Genomic DNA, 27,853 nt, shown 5'->3' with positions numbered 1-27,853 from the left:
AGAAATGTTAAAATTCGTGGTTAGATATAGGACAATAACTTTTGGAGCTGTCTATTCCACTGGACAGAAATCTACAAGTTAATATAATTTCATTAAAAAAAATACACTTATATATATACACACACACACATATATAACTTCACTAAGTCTGGGTCCTTTAACCAATAGTATACCATGAGTCTAAGTAAGTACATTTCCTAAGTAATCACTGGGTGGCCTTCACCCCTTTATGACATTGAAGGCATGTGTCATCTACTTTTTTGCTTTGTTTCCAAGTTTTGTACGGTTTTTGTAACACCAACAAATATAAAGTAATGCAAGGGCTTTATATGTACTAAGGTCTGAAAGAAATTAACTTCTAAGAATATAAAAAGAAAATAGAAGCACAGTGTTTATAAACAGAAGGCTTAATTCTCTTTTACTGAGATTAGTCCCTGTACCACCAAATAGCTCTGAAAAATCCACCTATGAGTTACCATCTAGTCAAACTGGTAAGAAACTGAATCTCAGTCATTATTGACATCCTTCCTCCTCCCTAGAATGACACCAGCCTGTAGGTGTCTTCTGTGTTACCCAGGAGATGAAGGAAGTTCTTTAATGTTCAGTCCTCATACTTGGGGGAACCTGGCATTCCTGGGGGGATGCTTGGGGGTTGGTTAAGGGTCACCAGCTTTCACTGAACCCTAAGATCTCTGTTCTCTCCCCGGACCTAGGGAAATATTCCTCTCTCTCTCTCTCACCTCTCACCGTCAGGGTCTCTGAAAACTGAAGCAGGAATACAGGTTATCTGCAAGCAACTTCTGCTTTCTGCTTGTTAACCCAGACCTCCCCTAAGACTATGAAGCACAAAGCGTTCATCTCCCTTGTTGGAATTTGAGAGGGGCTTTGGGTAAGGAGGGGAAAATACAATAAAATTAATCATCTATATATTATCCTGCCATGGATTTTCTGTAAAAGCTGTCTAATGAACTGTCAGCTAGCAACTAGGATTTACAACCTCCTACAATGCTTCATTCTTTACTATTTATCTAAATGCATACAGAAATTGAAAAGAAAATTTGTGTAGTACTTGAAAGTTTATTCCAAATTGATTACTCATATGAATATTAGGTTTCAGTGCTTAAAATCAGCACTATCCCATAGAGTATATAATAAAAGCCACAGGTATGTACCACAGCAAAAAAGTGAAAAGAAAGAGATGAGATTAATATTAGCAATATATTTAACCCAAGATATCAAAATATTATTTCAACATGTAATCAATACTAAAATTATTAATGAGATATTTTATATTCTTTTTTTGTACAAAGTCTTTGAAATCTAGTGTGTATTTTATACTTACATCTCATTTCAATTCAGACCAGCCAATTTCAAATGCTCGGTAGCTACATGTTACTAGTGGCTACAATATTGTTCGGTACAGTTTAACATTTTACTCCACATTGCAATATAATTATTAATTTTTAGACAGTAATTGGTGGTTTAATCTCCAATTTCTATAAATAAAACATACAGTAGTCCCCCCTTATTCATGGGTTTGCTTTCCGCAGTTTCAGTTACCCGTGGTCACCTGCAGTCCAAAAATATTAAATGGGTGAGAGAGAGAGAGATCACCTTCGGGTAACTTTTGTTATAGTATATTGTTATAATTGTTCTATTTTATTATTAATTGTTGTTGTTACTCTCTTACTTTGCCTAGTTTATAAATTAAGCTTTATCATAGCTATGTATGTATAGGAAAAAACATAGTATGTATAGGTCTCAGTACTATCTGCAGTTTCAGTCATCCACTGGGGGTCTTGGAATATATCCCCCATAGATAAGGGGAGATTACTGTACATTCCTGTCAGATTAACTATATGTGGTACCCTGAACTTAATCTTCTACCTGTCATTAATCTGTGCCTTTGTTCGGCTTTTGCTCATGCCATTCCTTACAACCAAAAAATGGCCCTTTCTCATCACCAGTGTAAATATCACCTATTCTTCAGGGCCCTACTCAAATATAGTTTCACAGTCCATTATTTTAAATTATTAATATTTGGATTTTTAAAAAGTGATGTGGTGTATATACTGTATTTTATTTAACGCTGCCAGCAGGCTGTGGGACAGCACACCGCAATTAGATACATTAATATTTCTGCGGTGAAATGTAAGAATATTCAGATTAATCAAAATAAATCAAGATTATAAATAGGCTCACCTAGATCAGATAAAGCATTGCTGCCAAATAAATTCAGGTAGGTCAAGTTTGCCACCAAATGAGTTGTGGAAAACTTTGAGTTTTTAGGCCTTTAGGGACTGCAGAATTGTGGTTAAGTTTATGAATACATATTATTCTCCAGTAAAGCCAGCTCTAGCCCCAGCCCAGAGGGTAGACCCTGCTCCTGTGAACTCCCTTACTACCTACCTGTGGCGTGTATTCTGTTCTCCTCGGCTTTGTGAGATGTCTTATCTCCTGAAGCAAATAGAGCGTCCCTGTGGGCAAAGCCTTTATTTTTAATATTTTTAATAAACTTCACAGTGCCTACCACTCTCCTTTAAGATTACACCCCAGTAAATATTTTATTTTTAAAATTTTATTTGTGAAAGTGTTTTAAAAGTGATTAAAAGTCATAAATAGAAGACTGTAATTTAAGAAAACAGGTTATTACTATTTGAATGAAAATAGAGGAAAGACCACATTTCATAGAAATACTATAGCAGAGTTTTGAATAACTGAGATTTCCTTTGCCTTTTTCTAGGTTATGACTAGACAATTACATTAAAAATAAAAACAGGAGTCTGGCCCAATGGCGTAAAGGTTAAGTTCGTGTGCTCTGCTTCAGCGGCCCAGGGTTCACAGGTTCAGATCCTGGGCACGAACCTACACACCACTCATCAAGCCATGCTGTGGAGGCATCCCACATACAAAATTAGAGGAAGATGAGCACAGATGTTAACTCAGGGCTAATCTTCCTCAGCAAAAAGAGGAAGATTGGCAATGGATGTTAGCTCAGGGCCAATCTCCCTCACCAAAAATAAAGAAATAAATTAAATTAAATAAAATAAAAACAGAAGCAATGTCATGAGTAATCTTGTTTGAAAAATAATCACTTTTGCAACTTTACATTCTTTATTAACAGGGAGAAGTAGGAGATCAAGGAAACATTGGAAAGATTGGTGAAGCAGTAAGTTTATTTTATACTCTTACTTTCATTTTTTTAATCATCTGTAAGCATTTTTAGGAATCATGTGAGCCATGATCTGTGCTTATAAAATTCAGAATACAAAATTCTTATCCACTACAAATTTAAACTCATTTCTAATGTAACAAATAAAACCTACTATACAAAAGAAAAAATGAAGGAAGACAGAGTTACTGATATTTTTGTCTGATATAAATTGTATTTATGATCACAGGAGCATTCTTGTTTCTAATATTTGGTCTTTAATTTTAGTGCTGATCATTTCAATCTAAATTTGACCTTAACGTTTTTTATTATTAAAAAGCTATAATTTATCAAACCATAAAATAGTTTGAAGATATTTTTCTTTAGATTTCAAATATTAGAGTAAACCAAAAGGTAATGAATTAGAAAGCATATTATAATTTCTTTCCTCAAAAAAAGTTTGACTTATTTAAATTTACATTACTGCAGAAGTAGGAGCCTTCAGGTTGAATCAGATATGTTACAAATAATTTAATTTTCTATAAAGGAGAAAGCCAGCTAAAATATTCTCTAACAAATTAATCTACATAACATATTTCAAGTGGTAAATTAACACAAGGCAAGTGAATTTATTCATGAAGTGTGCTGAGTTGTAACAAAGCAAGTGGTACCATTTAATAGGTTAAATGAGCAAATTCAACATCCTATAACCTATCTTATGACTTAAATAAAAATAAAATTTTCTAAAAAATTATTTTATTAGCTTAAGTAATTAACCAATTATATTTTCTGGTCTTGTAGTAAAACAGCAATACATTTCTTTTACTCTTATTTTTTGTCATTAATTATTAATAAAAAAAGAGAGAGGATTCATTTAATCTTAAAAGATCATTGCCATACTGATTAATCCTGAGTCACTAGAAGGTAAACTTTTTGTTCTTGTTTTTACTGAGAAGGGAAATTTCAAGGGAGTGTTTATATCAATTAGATTATTCGAGGCTTCTCATCAAATATGATTGTAACTCATATTTCTCTAAGGTCACTCAAAGAAATTAAGTTCTGCCATTTCTGAGTGGCAAACTGCTTAAGAAATATATATAAACTACAATTAACAGCCAAAGTTAAAATATCAATGATTTTAATCTTTTCTTAAAGTAACATCTTATATATCAAACTTCTAAGTGTTATTTCCTGGTGATCTAGTGGTTAAGATTTGGCGTTCTCACCATCAAGCCCCAGGTTCATTTCCGGATCAGGGAACCACACCACTCATCTGGTGATTGTCACGCTGTGGCTGCTGTGTGTTGCTGTGATGCTGAAAGCCATACTACCAGTATTTCAAATACCAGCAGGGTCACCCACTGTGGACAGGTTTCAGCAGAGTTTCCAGACTAAGACAGACTAGGAAGAAGAACCTGGCCACCCACTTCTGAAAAAATTGGCTGCAAAAACCCTGTGAATAGCAGCAGAGCATTGTGTTGTCTGATATAGCACCAGAAGGTGAGAGAATGGGGCAAAAAGACCAGGCAGAGTTCTGCTCTGCTGTCGACAAGATCGCTAGGAGTCGGAATCGACTCGATGGCACTAAAAACAACAAAGGGTTATTTACTTAATAGTGTTGTACTAGTTCTACACAGTACAAGAACCCATTGCCAGGGCTGTCCAAAGAGGAAGTGAACTATCTTGGAAGGTAGTGGATTTCTCTTATTGGAGGGAAATTGACATTTATTGATCATTTGCTATATGCCAGGCATAATGCTAAGTGACATTTCATATTGTGGAAATTCATTTAATTCTCAAAATTTTTAAGGACACATTTTGTTATTCTAGTTCTTTAAATGAGGAAACTGAAGCACAGTAAGTAACTTGTTCTAAGTTATATAGCTAGTAAATTGCTGAACTGAGATTTAAACCCAGAGCTCCAAACTCAAAATTGAAATCTCAAGAGCCAGAGGGTTATACCATGCTGGGAATTTTTTTTTCTAGCTTTACTGAGGTATAATTGACAAATAAAATTGTAAGATATTTAAAGTGTACGTGATGATTTGATATACATATACATTGTGAAGGGATCCCCACCATCAAGTCATAACATAGCTGGGGAGGTTTTAACGTTAGTTGAACAGCCACTCAGCTTAGATGTTGTAGCGAGGTTATAAGCATCCAATAAGTTATCAAACAAAAGAACATTTCCAACTTTGAGATTCTATCTTTCTCATTAAGGATGGGAGATAAAGGCTTTTAAAAAACTGTAGTGGTTATATTGAGTTAATTAAAATGTATAAAATGTCTAAAGAATATTTTTGGCTCTTGGTAATTCTCAGCTTTTATTTTATTTATATTTTATTTACATCTTATTAATTTCAAAATCTTAGAAATATAGTTCATCTAATCCAGAACTCTGTTAAAACAAAACTCTCAAGAGATATGGGAAGATATAGTTGTACTTCATGACATCAATCTTGTAATTTTGGGGTATCTAAGGTTAATTGTAATCACAGAGCTAGTTTTTACTTTTACCAGTCTTTTTGTACAGTCATTTAATTGCCTTTAACTGGACCTCCTCCAGTTTTATTTGTTTCTTTCTAGATTTACACAAATTGGAACCCAATTTGTGCTAGAGCACAGCAGTCCCATCTATATTTCATGTTTGTATACCTCTTACATTCATTTACTGTAGGCAAATAATTAATTTCTATAAAAGTGCCCTAAATAAGTCTCTAATTTCAAAAGATGCCCCCTCATCCTCTTCATTCTAGCATTCTATTTTTTACAAATAAATCTGGAATTACCCCACCTTAATTGCCAGTCCTCTCTGTCTTTAACTTTCTATGATGAAAGTATTTGAAGAGCTGTACAAGAGAAAAGAATGTACTTTTTCGATATCAGTCAAGAGACTAGAATTAGGATGTGTAGATAGACATTATTGAGGAATAGGCATGTAAGGCATAGACATTATAAAGGAGGAAATTTTTTTGTAGGCAAGAATATTTTAATAGAATTTCTAACACTGAAACAGACTCTTCCACAGAGTAATTCAATATCTCATTCTTAGAAGGTTTGGATGACTTTCTTCATCATTTATTCAGCAGATATTTATATTTATATTCAAGCACATTTGCAGAACATATTATCCCTGCTTTTATGAAACTTATAGTCTGTTGGAGGTTTGACAGGCATTAAATAAATAATTTCATGAAGAAATATACAATTATAAACTTTGATACATTCTATAGGGGAAAAGTTTAAGAGACTATGACAAGGGTACCAAATTTAGATCAGGAGATGAGAGAAGACTGTTTTGAGGAAATGATTTGTGTTGTGACCATAAAGAATGGTATGAGTTAGCTAGGGAAGAGTGGGGAGAAAGAACATTCCTGGAATATGCAATATGACGTCCCACCTTTGCCACTTACCTTGCTTTAGAGAAATTTCTTAATTTCTCTAAATATTTGTTTTCTCAACAGTAAAAGGATGAAAATGGTAACTACCTCATAGAGTTTCTTGTGAGGATTAGACATGGTTATGCACTTAAAGCACTTAGCACAGAGTCAGTCACATAGTAAAAACATGATAAATGTTAGCTGTAATGGTGATGGTTATTGTTATATGTGATGGTCCCAAGTGGGAAAATGTTTAGCTGTTTTGAGGGACTGAAAGAAAGCCAGTGTAGATAGACTTTGGTGAGCCAAGGGAAAAGCAGCATGAGGTGATATTAGTGAAGGAGGCAGGAGCCAAATCATTCAGGGCCATGTTTATTACTTTGGACTTGATCCTAAAGTAGATGGAAAATCATTGAAGTATTCTAAGTAAGCTAATGACATGATTTAATTTGTGTTTTAAGGTCACTCCGGTTGCAATGGATTGGGAAGTTGGAACATAGTTGTGAAGAGGAAAAGTAGAAGAGGGTAGCTGGTTAGGATGCTATGGCAGTAGTCTAAATGAGAGAGAAAGATGACTTGGGCCAGGGCGATGGCAGTGGAGATAAGAGAAGTGGATGTATTTGAAACATATTTGAGGTGATAGTTTGGACATAGGCTGCAAAAAAAGGGAAAGAGTCTAGTCAGTCCCCAGCGTATAATAGGCCTTTGATAATGAAATTATTTATGATTTATCAGAAATATCCTGGAAGCATAAGGAATTGGTGTATATGATGTCTAAGGATAATTCTAATTCTAAGAATCTATGGCTCTTTTCTAGGAATTTTAATGTTTTCTAGTCTTTCTCTCACCTGCCAATTTGGCTTCTTTTCTCTGGCTCTCCTCCAGTTTAGTGATGTCTTTCTGGAGTTAAAGCAAACAGAACTAGACTAAATATTTTAGAGGCACTGGCTCCACAGCCTTCTCCAGGAGTGGGATGATAACTTCTATTATGTTTTATTTATTGTTGATGCTACTCAAAACGATGCAGGCTTTTTCCTATAGCAGGAAACTGAGATGTCCTTGGAAGACGATCAGCAGCCACTCCCAGGATCCTTTTCTGGTCTGTTATTTTAAATATAAAATTTGAAATTTTTTGTCATAAAGTGGCTTTTATTACATTAAGTTTCAGTTGCCACTTTTCTGCCCACTTGACAAGATTCCTATGATTGTCCTATAGTCTAGCTGCATTGATTTATCTCTTAAAATGTAACCCACGCATTTGATTTTACCTAATTTATTCCTTAATTTATCAACTTAGCAAGATTTCATAAGCAATCTACTGTGTCCTCTGTTTTTCTGCCTGCCCTCTGGTGTGCTAGTGTATCGTAAAAGACTGATGACAGAAAGGGAGAGGAAGAGGAAAGGCCATGGATAATCCTCAAAATTAGGTACTACACTTCTCTTTACAAAATGTTTGGAATCATAGAGCTTCTGATGGTTGATTCTAAACTGGATTATAACCAATTCATTCAAAACTAAATAGAGGTAGAGTCAGAGGAGGAAATAAAAGGAAGAAAATCCATTTATTAAAGACCTATTATCTCATTTAATCTTGAAATAACCCTTGTAAGATAACTCTTATTGCCATTCTATAAGTGAGGGAACTGAAATTTATTGAAGTTATATGATGTGTTCAAATTCATACAGCTAGTAAGCAGAATATCTGGGTTTCAGATCTGAATTTTCTGCTTTCAGTTCCAAGATTTTTTTCTCTGTCAAGCAATCATCAGTTTGTCCTGTCTTTAAATGGAAACTTAGAAGTGCATCCTTGGGAATCACTGATTAGAAAGATTTGGAAAAGGACAAAATAAAATTTTACTCTGTAATTTCCTAGGCCAAGCTGGCAATTAAATTTTAAAATATTGTCAAATGTTATTAGTTTCTGAGACACAATGAAATATAATTTAATGTATTTACAATGGAATCAGGAAAGATTTTGAAGGATCTGGAAGAAAATATTTTAGAAATGTTCAACACAAAACCTCATGTGGTATTTGATACAGTGGTTAGTTTTGCTGCTGTCTGGTAGCATTACCATGAAATTATCATCAAACTTGATAAAAGTTGATTTTATTTAATGAGGTCCATTTTTCCTTTCCTTAAGAGGACCTACCTAAATCATAAAAAGTGACTCATATTTCCATGAGGAAAAGTTCCAGAAACTGATGGCACCATTTAGCCAAACAGGAAGAACAAAGGAAAACTCTATCAACCGCCCCTATGCAGGGCTTCTGTAGTCTCAGTGCCTTTATCTTAAAAAGTGTCATCTACCTCCTCCTGCTTTCAAACTGCAAAGCTGTTGTTATGTCTTCTACATAGCAGGGAGTGGTAATTTTTCTCAGAGAATGGAAAGATATACAAAATATATATCTGCAGTGCATTCCATCATGAGAAGAATGTTTACCTGAATATGATAAAAATAGCTATCATTTATTGAAAATCTTGATATGCCAGATACTTTGTATATAATATATCATTTAATTCTCACAAAGACCCTGGGAAATAAAAATAATTCCTATTTTATATAAAAAGAAACTTATGTTTCAGAGAAGTTTAGAAATTTGTCCAAGGTCAGATAGTGAAATGCCAGAGCTGGGATTGGAAAGGACTTATCAGTAACTTCTCCATTTCACTCTGCTTCCTCTTAACAATGAGGTGAAGATTTCCAATTGTCTTTCTAATGAATCTGTACTGTCCTGTTATTACTGTGTGAAGTTAGAGGTTATGGGGCCCCAAGTACCACATTGTAGTTTGAGAAGCATCTCAAAAACATGGATGTGTTAAAATTATTATGTCTTAGGATCATGTATTTGATATTTGTCATCCTTGAAATGTGTAATAGCATCACTTATTTGGTTAAGAAGCCACAGTGAATTAATTTCACTGTAGTATTAAGTCTATGAAGGTGCAGAAAATTAAAAAGAAGTATAAATCAGTGAACTCAAAAAGGAAGATACAGAAAATATGTTGATTTATCGGTGGATATTGTTGGGGAACAGGGAGAATCTCCACCCTTTCCCTTAATGTTCTTATGGCTGTCCAAATAATTCAAAAGACAGGTTAGCATGAGAAAATAAAGTTTAATAACATGTATACATGGGAGAAACTCAGAAAGAGAGCTGAGCAACTCATCATTCTGACTAAGCTGCTTGCTTAAGTATTTTTTTAGCTAAAAGTGCAGAAGGTGTTGGGGGGGTAGTGGTTTGGGATTTCAGAGGGGAAGAAGACAATTCACGTGGAGATGGAAATGCAAATATTTGTCTGACAACTCTTTTCAGGGCCCCCTAGAGAATGTGGCCGGGGAGAGACAGAATTTTTGATAAGAGGGGCTTGGTGCCTCTCCTATTGCAGCATCTATTTTACATTATACTGCAGCCATCATGTGGTAGTGGCTCCTTCCTGAAACAGGCCTTCTATGTTAAATTCTTTAGGCAGTTTGCGGGAGGTCAAATGTCCCTCAGAGAAAATAATCAAGGTAAAGAGACATATTTCAGGGTGGCCAATTTTGATCTCCCACAATATGAACAGAGAAGATATATGACATTTCAATTCCAGGTGAATTGAAGGGAAGTAAAGTAAAAAGGACAGTTCTACTAAACCTGCCATTCCCCGAAAACTAGGTGCAGGAAACTCCATGGTAAACTAGTACTTTATAAATAAGATGCTAGTAGTTTTTAAGTGCAAACACAAGAGATTTATCTAAGAAAATGGAGTCAGCAAATTTCTAGGAACAGTTGAAGTACTTTGAAATATGGAAGGATTTCTGAGTCCTTTGAGCTATAAGATATTTTCCTGACGTTTATCATGTCTCTTTGTAAAAAGCAAAGTAAATTATTAGGAAAATAACAAATACTGTATTAGATGTGGTCCTACAGAATTTTTTTCTACAGTTATGAAAGTTGAAGGGTGTGGGAAAATGAAGACTACAGAAAACTGTTCATGTCACAAAACTAAATGTGATATGAGGTAGACCAAGATTAAATCACATGTAAGTTGTTATTAAGGGGAAACCAACAAAAATGAAAAAAAATTTACATGACTAAGATAAAAGCTAAAAGGCAAAATTTCTATCGATGGGAGAAATGAATGATACACACGATACTGTGTGACAAGTTAAAAACAGTGTTATTGAAAGCCAAGCATATTTTGGACATAAGAAGGCTTATATATTTTGCTTTATATTAAGTATTTATTTTTTTATCCTTACTAAATATGCATTCAGTGACTATTAAAAAGTAAAATATTATAGGAAAAGGAATAAGAGCCAACATTTATAGGGTAATATAGGGAACAATATATTTTTCATATGTATCATATTAAACAGTAATAAACAAGAAGACCCTTCTTAGTCTAATAAAATTTCTCAGACTGCCCAAATTAGAATAGCAATAAACTGCTTCAAAGGAATCAAATAAAAGAGAAATTAAAATGGAACTTTTTGCTTCCAAATACAAACAATAACATCAGTCTTTTTCAGATGTAAATATTTAGTGTGCTTACTGCCTGGCGTGCTAAGCTTGTTAGCCTTCTAACTAAGGAAACATAAACTTGATCACTTTACCTATTTTAAAATTGCTAGAAATAATTATTTTTTAGTTCCCTTTGGTTTTTAAGGATTTACTCCTAAGGATTATTTTTAAAAATCAAGTTCAAAATAATTCTGTATTTGAGCCTGGGACATTAAGATTCAGAATACAAATAGGTTTAAAGATTGTTATCCTATGATTTGAAGTAAATTAATTGTCTAAAAGTATGTGTATCTCACACATTTTTCTTCATCATCTACTTATATTTCTGTGTTGTAGAAGGATACTGTGATTTCTCATAGCCAACAAAAATGAAAGACACTGGTAAACTTATTTCTTTCTTGTATGTATTCTATCATTCAAAAGATGCTTATTGAACACTTATTGTGTGCTAGATATATAACTAAATAAGGCTTGATCCTTAAGTGATTTATCATCTGGAAAATGAGTAAAGAATTATACAAATAATTTTGCCAAAACGTTAGTCCTGTTATATAAAATACTCCAAGAAAAAGAAGTAAAAATTGTTTTGACACCTACCATAGGATATATATGTTGATGGAGAAACTCTGGCTTTGTTTGGCTAAAAACATATTACTGTTGTTTTAGGTAGGGATACTACAGTGTGGTAATCACAGCTTTTGAGGAGCTTTTGAGCAGCTCTAAATTTCTATATAGAATGGCTCTAGGGCTGGCACTTTGATTTTGAAGGAGGTGCTAAGGGACTTCCCTTGAAGCTATGCTTGCATAAAACTACATTATTTTCATTTATTAGTAGTGCAGTATCTTATTTTTATTTAGATATTTACACATCAATGAAAATAGCAAAGATTTCTGATGATGTTTTTATGCTCAGAATTTATAAGATGGAGAATATTCCACTTATTCATAGCAAAGAATGAGATGAACTGATGAATAATGGTAGGGACCAGGATAAAGTTGTCACGTTGGGCCACCTGTTGTTACTACCACTCTTAGAGAAGGTGACTGCAGAATTAGAATCTGAGAGTAAGACGAGTGAAAAATCTTGGTGGTTCTGATTTTTTAAAAAATACGTAAGATCTACATAACCAGTGTACTAAATTTTGAAACTTAAGGGTTACATTCATTCTAGAACAGGGGTCAGCAAACTTCTTTATAAAGGGCCAGTTATTATATGTTGTAGGCTTTCAGGCCATACAGTCTCTGTCACAACTACTCAACTCTGCTGTTGTAGTGCAGAGCAGTCATAGATAATATGTAAGTGAATGAGTCTGGCTGTGTTCCCAATAAAACTTTACAAAAAGAGACAGTGGGCAGGATTTGGCCTACAGGCTATAGTTTGCTCTTTCCTTTTCTAGAAAGTTATATACTTTACTTGGGATACACCAGTTTTTATTAAATGAATCTGCCATAAGCAATTCTGCTTCATTAGTCTTTTATTATTAATGAAAAAAGCACTAAACGCAAATATGATTTCTTCAAATCAGAAAACAGATCCAAACTAGCAGACAGGTTCTGTTGCTACCATGCATTGATTTTGAGTACTAAATGTGAACATAATGAATTAATTTGCATTTATATGTAGACCACATGTGTATCCAAAGTACTCTACTGTGATTTATTGTTTTTTCTCCTTAACAAACGCTTAAGAATCTTACCAGGAAATGTTTTCCAAAAACAATGAAATCTGCTCTTTATGTGCACATGTTCACTAGAAACATTTTTCTGATCATTATATATGTTTTTTTGAAGTCCTGTTTTAAGGGTCAAAGGATTTCCACATATTAAGTTTTAGTCAGTTTTCTTTCATTACTTTGGAAAAAGTTCTAAGGGAATGTCATTAGACTTATATTTCCCATTAGGTTGAAATATTTTCCATTTTCAGTGTATTTTCTGTTTATGAAACATTTCTTTTTTTCCATCAGTTCAACAAAAGCAGCCTGATGGGGAGCATGATAGCATTTTTGTTCGAAAAGATATATGGAACCTTTACCTGTCCTTATGACTATAGGAAAAACAATTAAGTGAAATGTAGATTTTACTTTAACCATAAATACAGCCAGCTTTGTGTTTTGTAGAAAATTTTTTGTAAGTATGTAACCTTTTCATTTCTTCAGTTCCAGAGAGAAAGATAGTAGCTGCTGAGATACAAGGATTATGTGCTCGGTTGTTTGGTTTTTTAAATGAATGAGTTTTGTAAAAACTCTCTGTGTGACAAAATCTATGTTTCTCTGGTGTATTGGTAATACTATTAGAAATAAAATCAATTTATAGTCACTAAAACCAGGAAAGGCCTAGATGATACAAGCCCCTCCAAAAATGCTAGTAGACGTAGTAGATTATAAAGGAGGAGAGGAGACTGTAGAGGCCTTAAGAATATAGACTGAAGGATTTTTCGTCCTGACTTTTAAGACCTCCCACAATATATCCCTCACCTATCTTTATAGTTGTTATTTCTCACACTGCCCAACTTACTAGGCCAAAGTAGCCATTCAGTGTTCCTTAAATGTGATCCACTTATTTAGGCCTTTGTTTCAAGTTGTTTCTACCATCTCTACAGACCTTCACTTTCCCACTCCCGTAGTCTGCCTAACATCAACTTTCAATACCCATCTCAAATCACCTGCCCAACCATGAAGTCTTTTCTGGTCTCCCTACCCAGTTAGATTCAATCTCTTCCTTTGTTAAGCCCTTCAGCACTTTATCTACATTATTGTGGTCCTTAGCTTATTTTGCTTTATAGCATAGTTACTTTTTTATTTACACTATCCCTACAGAAAACCGTCTCCCACAGCAATGAGCCCATGCCTTATATATTGTACATTGACAATAAGTATATGTTTTATGTGATGAACTGAGATAAATTAAGAAATGAAAGGTAATTTTTCTAATTTATTTGGTACTGGCTATATCATAAGAGGACTTTAGTGTGCTTGAGTTAGGTGAAAATATGTCATGTTCTTGTGAGACAGTCAGAATAAGGAAGGACATTTCAAATGGGAACAACATGAGAACAAAACATGGAGGCATGAAAGATGTGGAGTGTTTGAAGAACTGTGTCGGGAACAATTCAGAATGGCTGGAGGGAGCTAAGGCAAAATTGGTCACAGCTCACCTGGCTTTTATTACTTACCTCTAGTGTCCTTCCCGTCTTTCCTGACTCACAAATATCTACTCTTCTTCTACAAGTCAGTTCAAGCATCACTTCCTCTAAACCTTGATTGCTTTACCCCCTGTATCTTATACATGCTTCTATCATCATTTATTGCCCTTGCCTATTTGCCTGTCTTTCTGGTACTAGACTAAGTCCTTTAAGGACCAGGGTTTATGAAGCAAAACCTAAATCATGAAGTGTAACTTCTGTTTAAGAAATCAATAATAGATGAAGGTAAATCTAAAAGCTTCCTCTGATCTGTCGTTTTCTTTAAAGGTAAAAATTATACCTCAAACTCATTGGGTTCAAATCTCTATTTATCACCTCTCCTTCAAAATCCATTCCAACCCCTCCTCTCAGCATTTTCTGTTCTGACTCTTCCACTTCTTTATCTTATCAAAGATCATTCATAATGTCCAGTAATAAAATTTTCTGTTATATCAGTTCATTTTTTTCAGCTTTATTGAGATATAATTGACAAATAAAATTGTAAGATATTTAAAGTGTAAAATGTGATTTGATATACATTCATGTGTTACTTAATGACAGGGGTATAGTATGTTCTGAGAAATGTGTCATTAGGCGATTTCATTGTTGTGTGAACATAATAGAGTATACTAAAGGGGAACAAAATTTGCCACCCCAAAGTGTATGACATGAGAATTATTTTAGGCTGATTATTTTTAAGAAACAAAAGACTCACAAAGTTTTTTTTGTTACCTCCCCCTTAACTGCCTAAAAGAATTTGAATTAAAAAAACCCATCTCGGGAAGCAAGCTATCACTTTAGCATAACATGAACTAGGTGGTAGACAGGGCAGAACGTAGAAAAGCCTGTTTGTTGGGCTCCCTTCTGTGTTCTTCTGTTTCTGTGTGGCCAAACACTTACTTTGCAAACGCTTACTCCTTTTCACCTACCTGTGAATTGCCTTCCTTCTCTTTGAAGTCCCTGAGTCTTCCCACCCCTAACATCTTTGTCTTTAGCTGAAGATGGTATTGAAGGTGGGGGCTTCAGCCATTTTGGCAAGTTACTTGGTTTTCCCAGGTTTCTCCTATGTATACATGTTATTAAACTTTGTTTTTCTCCTGTTAATCTGTCTCATGTAAATTTAATTCTTAGACCAGCCAGAAGAACCTAGAAGGGTAGAGGAAAATTTCTTCCTCTCCTACAGTACTTACACAAACCTAGATGATGTAGCCTACTACGCATCTAGGCTATATATGGTACTAACCTTATGGGACCACCATCGTATATGCAGTTCATCACTGACCAAAACATTGTTATGCCATACATGACTGTACAGATACATTGTAGAAGGATTCCCCCCATTGAGTTAATTAACACATCCATCACCTCACATATTTACCTTTTTCATATGTGTGTGAGAACATTTAAGTTCTACTCAAATGTTCTGCCCTCTTAGAAAATTTCATTAATATAATCATTGTTATATCAACTATAGTTGCCATGATATACATTAGGTCCTCAGACCTTTTTCATCTCATAACTGAAAGTCTGTACCCTTTTACCAGCCTCTCTCTATTTACCCCCACCCCCAGCCCTTGGCAATTACTTCTCTACTCTCTATTTCTATGAGTTCAACTTTTTTTTTTTTTTAAGATTCTACATGTAAGTGATACTATGCAGTATTTGTCTTTGGCTTATTTAGCTGGTCCTCTCCAGGTTCATCCATGTTGTCTCAAATGACAGGATCTCCTTCTTTTTCAAGGCTGAATAATGTTCCTGTGTGTGTGTGTGTGTCGCATTTTCTTTATCCATTCATATGTTGACAGACACTTAGGTTGTTTCCATACCTTGGCTATTGTGAATAATGCTGCTGTGAACATGAAAGTATAGATATCCCTTCAAGATAATGATTTATTTCCTTCGGATATAGAAGTGGAATTGCTGGATCATATGGCAGTTCTATTTTTAATTTCTTGAGAAACTTCCATATTGTTTTCGATGGTGGCTGCACTAATCTACATTCCACCAACAGTTCACAAAGGTTCCCTTGTCTCTACATCCTTGCCAGCATTTTTTATCTCTTGCCTTTTTGATAATAGCTGTCTGAACAGGTGTGAGGTGATATCTCATTGTGGTTTTGCTTTGCATTTCCCTGCTGATTAGTGATGATGAGCACGTTTTCATGTACCAGTTAGCTATTTGTATATATTCTTTGGAAAAATGTCTCTTCAGAGCCTTTGTCCATTTTTTAATTGGATTATTTCTTTTTGCTATTGACTTGTATCAGTTCCTTATATATTTTGGATAGTAACCCCTTATTGGATATGTGGTTTGAAAATATTTTCTCCCATTCTATTTTTCATTTTGTTGGTGGCTTCCTTTGCTACTTAATGTTTGCTGTTTAATGTAGGCCCACTTGTTTATTTTTGCTTTTGTTGCCTTTGCTTTTGGTGTGAAATCCAAATTTGCCAACACCAATGTCAAGAAGCTTATCCCTAATATTTTCTTTAGGAGTTGTATGGTTTCAGGTCTTATATTTAGTTTTTAATCCATTTTGAGTTGATTTTTGTATATGGTGAAAGGTGTCTAGTTTCATTCTTTGCATGTGGCTTTCCAGTTTTCCCAACACTAGTTATTAAAGAGATTATCCTTTCCCCATTTCCCCCCTTGCCTCCTTTGTCATAAATCAATAGACCATATTATGCATGGATTTATTTCTGGGCTCCCTATTCTGTTCCATCAATCTATGTACTCTTTTTATGCCAATACCATTGTATTATCATTATTACAGCTTTGTAATATAGTTTGAAATCTAGGAAGAAGTATGCTGTCTCCAGCTTTGTTCTTCTTTCTCAAGATTGCTTGGGCTATTTGGGCTCTATTTTGGTTCCATACAAATTTGAGGGTTATTTTTTAAATTTCTGTACGGAATGCCATTGGAATCTTTATAGGGATTGCATTGAATCTGTAGATCGCTTTAGGTCTTATGGACATTTTAACAATATTAATTCTTCCAATCCATAAGCATGAGATATTTTTCCATTTATTTGTGTTGTCTTCAATTTCTTTTATCAGTTTCTTATAGTTTTAAGTATAGAGATCTTTTACATCCTTGTTTAAATTTATTCCTAAGTAGTTTATTCATTTTGATGCTATTATATATGAGATTGTTTTCTTAATTTCTCTTTCTGATGGTTTGGTGTTGGTGTACAGAAATGTAAGTGATTTTTGTGTATTGATTTTGTATCCTGAAACTTTACTGAAATTGTTTATTAATTTTAACAGTTTTTCGATGGAATCTTTAGGGTTTTCTATATGTAATATCATGCCATCTGGAAATAGAGACAGTTTTACTTTTCTCTTTCCAATTTGGATGCCTTTCATTTCTTTTTTTTTTTTTTTTTTTTTTTTCCTAATTGTTCTGGGCTAGGACTTCTAGTACTATGTTGAATAAAAGTAATGGGAGTGGGCATCTTTGTCTTGTTCCTGATCTTAAAAGAGTAGTTTTAAAACTTTAACCATTGAGTATGATGTTAGCTGTGGGCTTGTCATATATGGCCTTTATTATGTTGAGGTATGTTCCTTCTATACACAGTTTGTTGAGAGTTTTTATCATGAAAGGATGTTGAATTTTGTCAAATGCTTTTTCTGCATGTATTGAGATGATCATATGATTTTTATCCTTCATTTTGTTAATGTGGTGTATCACATTGATTTTCAGATGTTGATCCATCGTTACATCTCTGGAGTAAATCCCACTGATCGTGGTATATGATCCTTTTAATGTACTGTTGAATTTGGCTTGCTAATATTTTGTTGAGAACTTTTTGCATCTATATTTATCTGGGATATTGGCCTGTAATTTTCTTTTTTTGTAGTGTTCTTGTCTGTCTTTGGTATCAGTATAATGTCGGCATCATAAAATGAGTTTGGAAGTGTTCCCTCTTCTATTTTTTTGAGGAGTTTGGTATTAGATCCTCTTTAAATGTTCGATAGAATTCACCATGAAGACATCTGGTTCGGGACTTTTGTTTGTTGGGAAGTTTTTCATTACTGAATTAATCTCTTTACCAGTAGTTGGTCTGTTCAGATTTTCTATTTCTTCATGATTCAGTCTTAGTAAGTCGTATGTTTCCAGGAATTTATCCATTTCTTCTAGGTTGTCTAATTTGTTGCCATATAATTGTTAGAGTGTCTCCTATGATATTTTGTATTTCTGTGGGATTGGTTGTAATGTCTTCTCTTTTATTTATACTTTTATTTATTTGAGTTCTTTTTTTTTTGGTGAGTCTAGCTAAAATTTTGTCTATATTTTTTATCTTTTCAAAAACTGGCTCTTAGTTTCAATGATCTTTTCTATTGTCTTTTTAGTCTCTATTTCTTTTTTTTCCTCATTCTGATTTTTGTTATTTCTTTTCTTCTAACTTTGGGCTTAGTTTGTTCTTCTTTTTCTGGTTCCTTGAGGTGTAAATTAGGTTGTTTGAGATCTTTCTCCTTTCTGAACATAGACATTTATCACTGTGAACGTCTTTCTTGGAACTGCTTTTGCTGCATCCCATAAGTTTTGGTATGTTATGTTTCCATTTTCATTTGTCTCAAGATAGTTTTTTTTTTTTTTAATTTTTTTCCCCCAAAGCCCCAGTAAATAGTTGTATGTCATAGTTGCACAGCCTTCTAGTTGCTGTATGTGGGACACGGCCTCAGCATGGCCGGAGAAGCGGTGCATCGGTGCGCGCCCAGGATCCGAACCTGGGCCGCCAGCAGCGGAGCGCGCACACTTAACCGCTAAGCCACGGGGCCGGCCCTCAAGATAGTTTTGATTTCTGTTTTGATTTCTTCTTTGACCCATTGGTTGTTCGGTAGCACACTGCTTAATCTCCACATATTTGTGAATTTTCTAGTTTTCTTCATGGAATTGATTTCTAGTTTCATACCGTCATGGTCAGAAAAGATGCTTGATATGATTCCAGTCTTCTTAAATTCATTAAGACTTGTTTGTGGCTTAACATATGACCTATCCTGGAGAATGGTCCATGTGCGTTTGAGAAGATGCATATTCTGCCATTGTTGGATGGAATGTTCTGTATATGTCTGTAAGGTCCATCTGGTCTAATGTGTAGTTTAAATCAGGGTTTCTGTATTGATATTCTGTCTGGATTATCTATCCATTGTGGAAGATAGGGTGTTGAAGTCCCCTGCCACTGTTGTATTGCTGTCTATTTCTACCTTCAGATCTGTTGTTATTATATATTTAGGTACTCCTATGTTGAATGCATAAATATATACAAATATTATATCCTCTTGATGATTTGATTCCTTTATCATTATATAATGACCTTCTTTGTCCCTTGTTACGGTCCTTGGCTTAAAGTCTATTTTGACTGATATAAGTATAGCTACCTCCCCTTTCTTTTAGTTTTCATTTGCGTAGAATATCTTTTTCCATCCCTTCATTTTTAGTCTATGCAAGTCTTTAAAGCCAAGATGAGTCTCTGATAGAGAGCATATAGTTGGTCCTTGTTGTTTTATCCATTCAGCTACTCTGTGTCTTTTGATTGGAGAATTTAGTCCATTTACATTTACAATAATTATTAATGGTATGGATTTACTACTGCCATTTTGTTAATTATTTTCTGGTTTTTTTGCAATTCCTTTGTTCCTTTCTTCCTCTCTTATTCTCTTCCTTTGTGATTTGATGATTTTCTGTAGTGGTATGCTTTGATTCCTTTCTCCTTATCTTTTGTGTATCTACTGTAGGCTTTTGCTTTGTGGTTACCATAAGACTTATATAAAACATCTTATATTATAACAGTCTATTTTAAGCTATTAGTAACTTAACTTTGACCATATACAAAAGCTCCTTCCTCCCAGTTTTCTGTTTTTGATGTCACAATTTGCATGTTTTTACATTGTTTATCTGTTAACAAATTATTGTAGTCATAGTTGTTTTTAATACTTTTGTCTTTTAACCTTCATACTAGAGTTTTAAATGATTTTCTCACCACCATAATATTAGAATATTCTGAATTTAACTATATGTTTACCTTTAGCAGTGAGATTTATACTTTTGTATGTCTTCCTTTTACTAATTTGCACCCTTTTGTTTCAACTTGAAAAACTCCCTTTAACATTTCTTGTAAGGCTAGTCTAGTGATGAAGAACTCCTTTAGCTTTTACCTGTCTGGAAAACTCTTCATCTCTCCCTCATTTCTGAAGGGCAACTTTGCAAGGTAGACTATTTTTAGTTGGCAGTTTTTTCTTTCAGCACTTTAAATATGTTATCCCACTCCCTTCTGGCCTGCAAAGTTCCTGCTGAAAATCAGCTAATAGTCTTGTGGGGGTTCCCTTGTATGTAACCAGTTGATTTTCTCTTTTAAGATTCTCTCCTTGTCTTTAACTTTTGACAATTTAACTTTAATGTATCTTTGTGTGGGTCTTTTTGGATTAACCTTATTTGGAACTCCATGTTCTTCCTGGATCTGAATGTCCGTTTGTTTCCCTGGTTTAGGGAATTTTTCAGATATTATTTCTTTGAATAAGCTTTCTACCTCTTTCTGCTTCTGGGGTCTCTATAATGTTGTATATTGGTCCCTCTGATGGTATCCCATAAGTCCCTTAATCTATCTTTACTCTTTTGCATTCTTTTTCCTTTTTGTTCTTCTGATTGGATGAATTCCACTGCCCTGTTTTTGCATTTGCTGATCCTTTCTTCCACTTTAGCCAGTCTGCTGTTGAACACCACTAATGAATTTTTCAACTCAGTCATTGTATTCTTCAGTTCTGTAATTTCTGCTTGGTAGTTTTTTATATTTCCTATCTTTGTTGAAATTTCCACTTTTTTCATGCGTTGCTCTCCTGACTTCATTGAGCATCTTTATGACCATTATTTTGAACTCTCTATCTGATAAATCACTTATCTCTGTTTCATTAAGATCTGTTTCTGGAGTTTTATCTTATTCATTTGGAACGTATTCCTTTGTTTCTTCATTTTCCTTGACTCTCTGTGTTGGTTTCTGCACATTAGATAAAACAGCCACCTCTCCTAGTCTTGACAGAGTGATCTCCTGTAGGAGATGAACCTCGCCTGGCTTGAGCACCAAATGTCTCTCAAATTTATGAATGTCCAAGCATCTTTCTTTATTGTTAGTGACTCCTAGTAGTTGAGGGTATACCAAGACCTGTCAGTGTCCCAAAGGAGAGGATCACAGTCAGCACCTATATGAAGGCTGATTAGAAGCTAGAACCTCAGACAGCAGCTGAGAAAGTATGTAGTTAAGCCCCTTCCAGGGAGAAACTGGGAGATGAGAGTTTTTTCCTGCTCTCTCTGTGCTGACCTCGGTGTATAGCCATAGGAGAGTGCTCCTGTACCCATTGAGAACTGTTTCTTGGTTTGCTGCAGTCCTGTGGGACTCGTGAATGCAACATCTGTTGGCTATTAAAGCTAGGTGATCTGGTGACCCATCCCTCAAGTGGCAGCCACAAAAGCTGGGGTGCCAGATATGTGTAGAAGCTCCTTCCTGGGAGATACTCGTGACTTAGTTTTATTATTGGAGCAGGCTGGAGGGAGAAGATGGGAGAGGTGTCCTCTGGCTTCCTCGGTCTCTGGGAAGCATCACAGCCAGCCCCTAGATGCCTGCTAGATTAGAAGCCTGGCCCTCAGGCAGCAGCTTTTAAAGTATACAGGTAAACTTCTTTCAGAAAAAGACTGGGAGATGGGCAATTTGTCTGCTCCCTGTACACTGAGACCTTGGGGGATAGCTGTGGTGAGTGCTCATGCACTCAAGTATTGCTTCTTCGTTTGCTATAGTCTTATCGGTCTTGCAGACACAAGCCCTGTTGGTTTTCAGAGCTAGGTGTTTTGGGAGTCCATTTCTCTGGTGGGAGTCTTAAAAGTTGGGGTAGTAGATGTTGAGTCTGAACTCTTCGCTCCTCAGGGAGGAGCTGGGAGTTGAGGATTCCCTCCTAATTGTATAGTGCTATACAATTAGCACTAGGGTGGAATTTATGGTGAGAGTGTCTTAGCCATTCCTCCTGTTTTGATGTGCATATTTTAGGAGTCACTCAGCTAGTTTCTGGATCTCTTTCAGAGGGAATTGCTCCATGTATAGCTGTACATTTGGTGTGTCTATGGGAGGAGGTGTGTTCATGAGTCCCCTATGTTGCCATCTTGGTTGACTCTCTATTCCTCTCAGCATTTACCGTAATTGGCACCACCACCTTTCAGTTACCCAGTGTTGAAAGCTCAGCCTTTTGTTTGTATTCCCTCTCTTCTTTTACACTTACCTTTAATAAATGACTAACTCTTATAAATTATACATTTGCAATATATCTTGTATCCGTTCTTTATTCTATAATCTTAATCCACTAGCTTTTTGAGGCTCTCACTATTCCACAAACATTAATTGTATATCAATTATTTATCAAATATTCTGCTAGATGCTACAGATAAAAGGTAAAAAAAAAAATGGCTCTTGCTTTTGATATGTTACTGGGGAAACATGTAGAAAACAGTTACAATACAGTAATTGTATAGCTATAAGAAAAGAGCACTGTATTCTGTGTGGGGGAACCCCGAGAAGGCTTTGAAAGGGAATCAGCATTTGAGTGGGACCTGGAATAATGTCGAGGGGTTTTCCTAGAAATAGAGCAGGACATTAGGCAGCACTCCAGATGGCAGGCCAGACCTGTACAAAGGCCAGAAATCATGAGAGAACCCAGCATATACTGAGTTGCTATTAGTTTAGTACTACTAGGATCACACAGTGAAAAGGAAAGCGAGGGAAGAAAGAGTCTGAACAGGTAGATGATGATCAAATAATGAAGACCCTATATATAGACCATCCACAGTGGCTCATATTTTATCATGTAGGCCGTAAGGACATGCTGAATTTATATTAATATTGTAAAATAATCGTATTAGCCACTTAGAAATGCCATATACTGGCTGCAAGGTGGAGGATAAATTGGTGATAAAGGGAAACCAATAAAGAAGTAATTGTGGTAGTACTAGAGAGAGATGATAGCCAAGTACTTTAACTAGGGCAATGGCAAAGGGGAAAGTTATGAAAGATATTTAGGAAATAGTGTAAAAGCTTCCTAAACTCAATGACTATTTTTTATATATATTGTCTGCTACATAATATGTATTGAATAAATATTTGTTTAAAGATTAATGATTGAGATAGATTCTATCTTAGTCCCTTTTGAAATACCCTACCCTTCCATCTCTGTACATCCAAATCTTATCTGTCCTTTAAAGGCCCAGGTCAAACACTGCCTGTAGGAAATTTTTCCTAGATCCCTCAGCTGAAAATAAACTTTCCATCCTAGTAAATTTCATAAAATGTAATCTTTTGTCATGTTTAACGTGTTAGTCTTTGTGTGTTAGATATTAATATGTATCCCTTGACTCTCTTTTTGACTGTAAATGTCTTGGGAGAAGAATCCATGTTTATATTTCTATTTTTATCCCTCATACTATTTAGCGCAAGAATCTTTCACTTGCTAGGTGTTCTGTAAATATTTGTTGAATGAAATAGTGAAGATCATATCTAACTGTGATTATGGAAACAAAAATACCCTAGATCAGTATAATAAAGTGGTAAGAGTAAGGACTCTAGAACCAGGCTGCTTTCTCAGTCTAGTAGAAGATACTGATATTAAATAAAAACCCAAGTAGAAATGAAGATAAGGTAAAAGAAAAGATAAAAAATTGTCAAAAGTGTGTCAGAAAAGAATGTTAAGCAAAAGTTTCAGAAAACCACATAAAGATTAAATAAATGGCAATTCTTTAATGCTGTATCTCTCATTAAATAAGATATATTTTGACTCCTTGTAGTTGCTGCATAGTATGAGAATACAGAAAGACATGATTACATGCCTCTCTTTAAGGATTAAAGAGTCTTGAAAAGTAACAAATTCATAATAGAAGAAACAGGATAATAGTGAATGGTTTATTATTAGCTACCAAAAAATGTATGGTAAATAATTTATTTACTAAAGAGCATCAGAGTAGTGAGAGCTTATGGTGGTTTAAAATAGTCAAGAAGTCTTCCTGAAAAAGTTAAGACTTAATTTAACTCTTAAAAAGTGAGACCAGATTGATTATTCTAATCAGGATACATGCATCACACTTCATGAAGTAATTGACATCTTTTTTTTTATCCCCATGACTAATTTATTTTATAATGGAAGTTTGTACCTTTGACCCCTTTCACTCATTTCACCCAGCCCCTACCCCCTACCTCTGGCAATCCTCAATCTGTTCTCTGTATCTATGGGCTTGGTTTTTTATTGTTGTTTGTTTTTTGTTTTCTAAATTCCTCATATAAGTGAGATCATATGGTATTTGTCTATCTCTGTCTGACTTATTTCACTTAGCATAATGTCCTCAAGGTTCATCCATGTTCTTGCAAATGGCAAAATTTCATTCTTTTTTGTGGCTGAATAGTATTCCATTATATATATATATATATATATATATATATATATATCTCACATTTTCTTTATCCATTCATCCATCGATGGATACTGAGGTTGTTTCCATATCTTGGCTGTTGTAAATCATGCTGCAATGAACATGGGGTTGCATATATCTTTTCCAATTAGTGTTTTCATTTTCTTTGGATAAATACCCAGATGTGGAATTGTTGGATCATATGATAGTTCTATTTGTAGTTTTTTAGGGAACCTCCATACTGTTTTCCATTGTGGCTGCACCAATTTACATTATTACCAACAGTACATAAGGATTCCCTTTTCTCCACATTCTCACCAACACTTGTTATTTCTTGTCTTTTTGATGCTATCTAATCCTAACAGCTGTGAGGTGGTATCTCATTGTGGTTTTCATTTGCGTTCCCTGATGATTAGTGATGTTGAACATCTTTTCATGTGCCTGTTGGCCATCTGTGTGTGTTTGTCATTGCTTAAGGAGAGAAGACAGTCTCTTGAGGACGTCCTTCCTTTCTGGTCTCCACTTGTCCTTTTTTTTCATAGCTTAAAAGCAGAGAAGTAGAGATCATCACATTTCTATGTATAAGTGAGCTGTGGCAACTTCCACAATTTCAATATGTTAATGAAGAATCCAGCATCTGGGGACTGGCCCAGCGGTGTAGTGGTTAAGTTTGCGTACTCCACTTCCGCGGCCTGGGGTTCGCAGGTTCAAATCCCGTGTGCAGACCTACACACCACTCATCAAGCCATCTGTGACGGCCTCCCATATACAAAATAGAGGAAGATGGGCACAGATGTTAGCTCAGGGACAATCTTCCTCAGCAAAAAGAGGAGGATTGGCAACAGATGTTAGCTCCGAGCCAATCTTCCTCACAAAAAAAAAAAAAAAGAAGAATCCAGCATCCAATTTATACTCTAAGCATCTGCTGTGTGCCAAGGGAGGTGCTAGGCAATGAGTGAGCATGAGATGAATATCGAAATGAACAGAACACAGCCTCTACTCTCGAAGAACTCACACAAGCTTAAAAGATAAGTTTTTAAGGAAATTAATAAACAATGAGATTAAAGAAAACAGTAAAGTAAGATCTATGAAAAGTCACAAAGTCTGCCTCCTGTAGATGTTGTCAGTAAATAGTTTCTTTAGTGATATTGAAGATCCAGAATGCTAAATACACCCTCCTCATTATGAAATAAAAGTGTTCCAATTTTTAAAAAATGGAAAATACATCTCTTTCTCACCTGTTGAAAAGATTTTAAGTACCTGAGTGTTTTTCATCTTCCTTATGGTTAAATTATAGAATTTTAGAACTGAAAAGTAGGAGAGGGACTGTCTAGTCCACCCTCTTTGTTTTTTAAAATTGGGAAGATGAGACCCAAACTGGTTCCATGACTTGCTTCAGAATTGAAGATCTAAACTGGAACTTAAGTCTTTAGACTAGTAATCCACCAATATCATGCTGTTATTCTTTTCATCTTTAGGAATGGAGATTTTGGTGGAAGAAGGGCTTGACGGGAGGCATCAGACAATAGATTTTCTGACTCTAATTTTGTCTTCAGATAGAGTCCACAAAAAACTCAATACCTATGAGCTCTGCATGAAAGAGATACAAAACTAATTTAATGCTTTATATGTGAAAAAAAAGGTGCTGTGACTATAAGCGCATATTCTCCTCTGTGAATGATCCTGCTAGTTATTAGAGTCTTAGGAAGAGCTTACAATTCAAATGTTTTGCAACACAAGTGTCATAGCAGGAGGATTCCTCTTATTTCTTATCCAACTTACCTTTCTTTTTTTTTAACTAATAACCTAAGAAGTTCAACCAAGATAGGTGGTAGCCCTGAGCTGTATTCACTTTATCACCTTTGATTTATTGCCAAGAGACTCATTCAAAAGAGAAGAATATGTGAACAACGTTGCCAGGCAATTTAATGCAGTTGCCTTTCTGTTCTCAAGCTTCCCATAAAATATAGGTGAGTAAAAGCATGTGTTGAGTACACATTCCAGGCATATTCTTTTAATCATTGCCAGACCTTTCTGAGGCAAAACTTCATTCTGAACTTTTATTTCATGACTATATGTATGATCCAAGGGAATAAGAGTCAAATAGTTGGTAGGGAAATGTCAGAGACTGAAATCTCTATTCGGATACTGAGCTCACGATTCAGTTACATCTTTTAGGAAACCGGTATATCCACATGTCAGAAGTCTAAAGTGGGGGAACTGTGGTGCCAAAATAAACCATTGTCCAATCAGGAACCTCTAAAATAAAGAAGTGCTTGTCTGTATTCTAAATGTAAGTGACTATATAAAATATTCCACATTTATTAATGCCTGGCATGTATTATATTCTAAATAATGTTCGTTGACTAAATAAATGAATGAATGAATTTATTTTATGGCACTTCTATACTTTTTAAAGCGTTAATGAATGCAGGCTTTCTATATAATTGTCTTTTCTTTAGTTAGTCATCAGTGTTGATAGATAGTTTATCTTCAATTTCCAGAAACTTTAAATTAATGAGGCTAATTAGGCACATTCTTAGTTTCAAAGACTCATTGGCTAGCACAAGTGAGTAATCATTGTTTTTATTGACTTATACTCCTACCTTATTCCAGAAAAAAAATTAAGAGAGCTGTCTATCTCCTATGGTCAGTAACAGGTGAATCATAATCTCTGTGATACATAATTTCCTCATTTGGTTTGTTTGAATTCCTTAGGCACTAGGCATTGGTATAGTAAAATTGTCTGCATATAATATAGGCAAACTTTACTTAAAAGAGAAGTAGGCTTAAAGAATTTTTTCTAAAGTCAGTCAAATATTCTGGAAAAAAAATTATAATATGCTATAATTTTTGCTGCCAAAGTGTCCTCAGTCTTTGGTGAGCTCCAAAAACTTCCATTCCCAGCCTATCAAGAAAAGATTTATCACTCAGTGCAAAGAGAAAGGGATGAATATCTCACTCCAGATTCTATCTCAGAGTCTCCTTCAGGTCAGATTTGGGATACATCCCAAATGCTATTTTCTTATAATTAGGACCTGGGAGCCAATCCCCAGAAACCACATATAGGCAGGGAACAATTTGCTGCTCCCTTTTAGTAAAACAGGGTAAAACATTTTATTTATCCTGAGGATGGTAACAGTTATTACCCAGGCATTAAAAGTAGGTTTAGAGTATGTATCTTAATAGTCACAC

At 34.9% G+C, this 27,853-nt stretch overlaps 1 protein-coding gene across 1 annotated transcript in view; it reads left to right on the top strand.

Annotated features, from left to right (window-relative positions):
* Positions 1-27,853, top strand: part of COL24A1 (collagen type XXIV alpha 1 chain) — a 343,739-nt gene that overhangs the window by 163,940 nt on the left and 151,946 nt on the right. Inside the window, exon 25 of the mRNA XM_058538420.1 lies at positions 3,125-3,169. Within this exon, the coding sequence (XP_058394403.1) occupies positions 3,125-3,169 (45 nt within the window). The remainder of the gene's footprint in view (positions 1-3,124; positions 3,170-27,853) is intronic.

Source organism: Diceros bicornis, chromosome 4, assembly GCF_020826845.1.
Source record: "Diceros bicornis minor isolate mBicDic1 chromosome 4, mDicBic1.mat.cur, whole genome shotgun sequence".
Taxonomy (NCBI): domain Eukaryota; kingdom Metazoa; phylum Chordata; class Mammalia; order Perissodactyla; family Rhinocerotidae; genus Diceros; species Diceros bicornis.
This window is presented reverse-complemented; position numbering and strand designations above follow the sequence as displayed.